At 54.4% G+C, this 5,694-nt stretch overlaps 1 protein-coding gene across 1 annotated transcript; it reads right to left on the bottom strand.

Moving 5' to 3' along the window:
• Positions 1 to 391: 391 nt before the first annotated feature.
• On the bottom strand, positions 392 to 2,868 carry LOC104280728 (wiskott-Aldrich syndrome protein family member 3-like; the record flags this gene model as incomplete). The annotated part of the gene is made up of 5 exons (XM_009878471.1): positions 2,736 to 2,868; positions 1,444 to 1,578; positions 1,186 to 1,339; positions 750 to 867; positions 392 to 567 (listed from the first exon to the last, which is right to left on the bottom strand). Coding segments are annotated over exons 1-5 (716 nt in total), but the record flags the coding sequence as incomplete, so codon positions are not given.
• Between the last annotated feature and the right edge of the window lie 2,826 nt (positions 2,869 to 5,694).

The raw sequence follows: 5,694 nt of genomic DNA, 5'->3' as shown, positions 1-5,694 counted from the left end.
CGGCCACGTCTGACGCGTAAGATCTACGGCATAAGAAAACCCAACGGTTGTTGGGTTGGGTGGGAGGTGGTTGGAGTTGAGACAACAAAACAAAAAACAGGACAAAAATATGGATGCGCAAGAAAGCAGAGAGATAGAGGAGGGGAGGGTTGTCTGCTGACACAGCTAACCCAGTCTCTTCCCTTCGCTGCTAAATGGACTTTATCCCAACACTAAGGCTGCTCCTGAGGTCGAGGATGTGACCCTGGGGACACCAGCTGTCTGTGGAGCTACGACAAGTTAAAGGCTTATCACCCCAACCCGGCTGCAGGCAATGTGTTCCCCCAAAGATGGACAGAAGAGAAAAGCAAAGGAGTGCTGGTGAGCTAAACGTGTAATAGGTAAAACCTGCCTATTATCTGGGGACAGTGATCCTTCCGATGACGCCATGTGATAGGGGGATGGTGAGAACCTGTTATCGGGTCGGAACTCTTTATCATACGCCATCATGTTCCACTCCAGGCGCCGGTTGCGGGCTTTCCTCACTTTCTTCACCTCCCGCGTGGAGTCTTCCACCAGCCGCTGCTCCTGGGGACACACGCAAGCCACGGCTCCACCTCCAGCCCAGCTCCGCCGGACAGTGAGGGGTACCCAGGGACCATCGAGATGCCCCCACCACAGCAGAGGGGATGCATCAGGAAGGTGATTGTCCCCAAGTCCCAGATAGCCCAAGCTCCAGCCCCTCCTGGTGTCCCCCATCTGCCCGTTACCTTCTGCCTGCGCTTCTCCTTTCTCTTATCTTCTGTCGCCTGCAACATCTTCTCCTTCCATAAGTTGAAGAAGTAAGAGGGGTCAGTGTAGAACTTGAGGCTATCCTTTTTGTCATCCCTGAGGGGATGGGAAGAGGGGGGAGAGGTATGAGCCAGAGGAGACTTCTCCTTCCCTTGAGCAGGTGGGTTGGGTATGATCACAGCCATAAGCTGTGACCATGAACACGTCCAAGACAATCGTCACAACCTGTGGTACCACCGTGTGGGGTCACTCATCCCAAGCACCCTACACAGTGAGGATGGTGGCACAACAACCAGAAAATACAGCTTCTCCGCCCTGACCAAGCAGTAAACAGGGTGATTCTCCTGGAAAGGCCTCCCGGACCCCCCAGGTCCCTCTCCACTCCCTCAAGGAGCGATGCGCTGGCCGTCCTACCTGTAGGGTGTGAGGATGTTGAGTGGTGGAGGCTTGTCGCAGCGCTGGTACATCTCCATCACTGGGTTGGGGATGGAGTTGCGGGACACAACCTGCTGGTTCTGCACTGTGGAGCTCTTGAAGGCTTTCCGCATGTTGATATCCTGCAGCGAAACTGGGGGCAAGGGAAGAAGATGGGTTGTAGAAGTGACCTCAACCTCCTGAACTGGGTACGGCCCCGAGCGCGCATCTCCCACCCGCTTGCATCCAGCCTCTCACCTTCCTCCACGGTAGAGTCCAGCTGCGTCACCTTGATGACCAGCAGGTCCACCCTCTCCTGCAGCGAGTTCATCCGCATGTAGAAACTGTTGGCTTCATTGAAGAGCTCGCCGAAGATGTCCTCCGCGTGCCTGCCTGGCAGAGGTTGATGCGCACCCGTCACGGGCAAGGGTGACAAGCAGGCAGCCCTCTCCCAGCCCAGCCCCTGGACCACACACCTCCCCAGCCTTGTTTTTTTGGGATCTGAGCTCCATCCCTTGGCAAAGCACTGCATGGAGGGAGGGGAGCAAAAGCCACCTTGCCCTTCTCCATGCACGAGCATCTTTTTCAGCAGAGCAGTACGCACGAGAGGCACCAAACCATGGAGGCGCTCATCCTAAAAAACTGTAGAAGCCCAGCCTTGAAGGTGGAAAAAATGAGGACTGGGCGTTGGGGAGAGTGTTCCAGCAGGCAGAAGCCGTGATTTGCTTCGCTTTAGCAGTTATTTCCCTGCAGCGCTCGGTGCGTCGCTTTTTATTGGGGCTATTATTATCCCAGGGCTGAGCAGAGCACTGCTGACACCTGCAGGCGACAGCACCCAGCCCAGCACCCCAGCTCCTTCGCATTTCCTCCAAAATCACATTACCAAACAGATCTTAAGGTCGAGGTGCTTTTGATATCTCCTCAGCCTGTCACCCAGCTCGGCTATTTGGATTTTATTTCCTTTTTTCCTGGACAGGGTAGCTGTGACCTGAGCACCCATGGGTGCTGCTCCCCCCAGCCACTGAGCTTTCAGCAACTCCCTGTGTATGGGGCTCGTTTTTCTGGGAGTGTTTTAGAGAAGAATCTAATTCTGAGCTTCTCTCTCTGTTTTAAGTGGATATTCAGCAGTGAAATATGTTGCCCTTGTTAAACCTTCACACTGGTGTGTGCAGTGCCCTCATTCTCCCTTCTTCTGGTGAAATCAGTGCCAGGGCAGGAAGAGAGTCAGGAATTTAGACCTTTTGTATAGACCTCTCTTTCACATAAAGCTCTGAGATTAAAAAGAATAGATGGTGGGGTTTTTTAATCTTCACTTGACCTTCCTATTTCTGGCCAAGTCAAGAAACAAAGACCTCATGGAGGCTTTCTGTCCCCCACCACGTAGACCAGCTACGGGAGGAACGCAGGTCTTCAAGCTGGATAATTCCCACTGAATTAGGGGTAGCTGCCCCCATTTCTCTGTGACTGGGGCCAGAGCAAGTGACCGTGGCGTCCCACCAGCATCACCCCCTCGCCCTGTCCCGTGCCGAGGTTGCTGCACCGCGACTTACTGAGACTGCCCAGCTGCTTGATGATGGCAGCCAGCGTGCTGTTGGTGACACACTCCAGCTCACTTGTCACCCCATCGGGAAGAGCCCCCCGGCACAAGTGCCGGGGCTCGATATTCCTCTTCACCAGTGGCATGTTGCCGGCGAGCCCTCACGCCTCTCCTGGGCCAAGGAGAAAGAAAAGAAGAAAAAAATAAAAAAGAAAATACTAATACTTTTGCCATTTGTTTTTTGTTGGGTTTTTTTTCCTCCCATTCCTAGGATCCTCATCCTGCCCACACCAGGATACAGTGGGTGCAACCTATGTGGCAGCAAACCTCCCCTCCACGTGCTCCAGCCCTTCAGCCGACCCTGAAAAGCCTCATCCAACCCAAACAGCAGCCAGAAGCGAGCGAGCGGCTTGTAATGCCATTATTTCCAGCTCAGTGCAAAGCTCTCCGGGGTTTTATTTGTGCATGTACTACACCCAGGCAAGCTGCCGTGGCCAGCTCGTCCCTTGCTCTCTGCAGCATCCCTGCATGGCCTCCCTCCACACACCCAGCATCCCTGCCTGGTCCCTGTTCCTCCAGTGCCGCCCTCGCCTCAACTGGGGACAGTTCGTTTTCTGTGGGTCTCAAGGACATGCAGGGAGATGCTCACACCCAATGGCCTCATCTCCAGTGAGAGATTGGAGCTGGCAAAGAAGGCAGAAGGGTGGGCATGGTGGAGTCAAACAGGCTGAGGAAAAAAAATAATTGTTTATTAACCACGGTGGTGTCTTCTAGGGTGTCACAGCCTGGGAGTGGGGCACAGACAGGCAGAAAGGAGGTTTGCACAGGTTTGCACAATGGGTCTTGTGGGACACGAGTGCATTTGGGCCTCAGCTCTGCTCCCCAGCGCAAAGGCAAACTGATGGCTTTAGCATGGAAATTGCCACAAATTGGATCCCAGGATGGTAAGGACCCAAAAACGTGAACAGCCTTCACAGACCCCAAACGTAATGAGCTGAATTCCCCCCATTTCTCATCCTGGGCACCCCCCATCCACCCCATCTTTCACAAAGCCCTGTTCTGCTCTCACAGCGAAGGAAATGCAGCTTCCGAGCAGAGCTGTTAATGGCTGGGAGCGGAGCAGCCGGGCACCGACAACGGAGCCAGCAATTCTGACCGTGAAGAGAGCCAGAAATCTGCAGAGTTCACATTTTTTGGCCCCGGGAGCGTTAGACTGAACAGTTTCCCATTGATAGCACCCGGTCAGTGCTCTTGTCCCCTCCGCCAGCTCCTCCGCAGTTTTCAAATGCAAATGCAAACTCCCTCCATGAGAGAGACTGAAACTTGTTTTCTTAGATCATTCATATCGAGCTTCCCAAAGGGCTGATTGTGCTCCCAGATCTGTACATACAGGAAGGGGCATGGCTGGGGTCGCTCTGCCCCGGGGCAATCGGGGCGCCATGGGAAGGGTCCCAGCCCCGGACCCTCCCTGGGGTTGCGCGATGCTTCAGGCTCAGAGCAAACTGTGCATCCTCTGGTGCTTCCCAAAACCACCAAACATGGACAGTGGGGCTGGGACTCTCCCCAGCTCCCAAAAAACACCAAGAAGCTTCTGCCAGATGGTCATTTTTTGGCTGAGAACACCATGACAAAGTTGGCGGCGATGTCTGCAGATGGAGGTCAGCTGCCCCCTCATCCTTTTCGGGCACTCCCTGAACCTCCCTCCCAGGGCTACGTAAAGAGATGAGCAACGCTAGCAGGTTCACCTCGAGCTTGCTTTGAGATGGTTTGATGCCTCACCGCCCCCAAATCTGCACTCAGAGGCTGAGCCTCAGCCTCCCCAGCCATTAACAAGCTGCTTAGGCCCAGCAATTAGAACGAGGGAACAAAGAGCCATTCTCAGCATCTGACTGGGACATGGCCACCGGCACCCTGGGGCTTTTTGTCCCCGCAGAGGGGGCTCAGGAGGAGGAGGAATCAGGGCCACTCGTGCCTCCATCCCATCCATGGGGACCACAGAAGGGAATGAATTAAAAAAAAATAAATTTGAGGTCTGGAACTCTTCCTGGCAGAGACAGACCTGAAGCGGGGCAGAAGGTGGGTATGAGGTATGATGACAGCTCCTCCCATGGGGGAGCATCCCTGGGGAAGAAAAACTCCTTAAATCTCCCCCTCAAAAAGCCCTAACAAACTCAGAGCATGCAGCAAAAGAAACCAAGGAAACCCCTGCCACCCACTCCCATGACAAGCGCCATCCCAACCTTCTGCACCAGCAGCCCTCGTGTACCAGCAGCCCTCGTGTACCAGCAGCACCAAACTGCCAGCTTCTGGCTCAAAAACCCAAATTCTGACCTAAAACACATGATCTCAAGGTGCGTCCCAGCTCAGGGAACCCAACAGCCTCAGGTTGGGGTTGGGCTGTGTGCGATACCAACTTAATTTCCATCCTTGTCAGCACGTCTTGCTCACACCTACCAAGAGGCTGCACACAGTTCTTGAGCCCCAGTTCTTGGTTATGCTCAGCACTGCTCCTGCTGATATTTTGGGTAATTTCCATGCCTTTGAGAGGTGTTTTTGGCAGCAAGTCCTCAGACCTTTAGGAAAGAGCTCCCAGGAGCAGGGATTTGCTGGGTTTGGAGGTGAGTCCCTGATGCGAGAGGGAGAAGCTTGAACACAGAGTTTGGCCAAGAGCAATTAATAGTTTCTTCCACGTGTATGGCCGTGCTGGACCCCAGGTCAGTGCTCAGCACCACAGCGTGCACCTGGCTTGGCAGCAGCCCCTGTCACACTCCCAGCCGAGCATCGCCACGCCACCAGTAAACCACATTTGAGCAGCAGCAGGGCCAAATCACCACCTCCCCCTGGGTGCTATTAGTCCTTGATGGCCCTGAGCAGCTTCACCTGGGTCCCACACCCCCACCCATGGGCCTCAAGAGGTTATTTAAGCTCAGCTGAGGGGGCTAGTTCTGGCTTGAAGAAATCTGCTGGTCCCT

This window comes from Apaloderma vittatum, unplaced genomic scaffold (assembly GCF_000703405.1).
Source record: "Apaloderma vittatum isolate BGI_N311 unplaced genomic scaffold, ASM70340v1 scaffold26590, whole genome shotgun sequence".
NCBI lineage: Eukaryota > Metazoa > Chordata > Aves > Trogoniformes > Trogonidae > Apaloderma > Apaloderma vittatum.
Note: the sequence above shows the minus strand (reverse complement) of the source record. Positions and strands in the feature narration are given on the sequence as shown.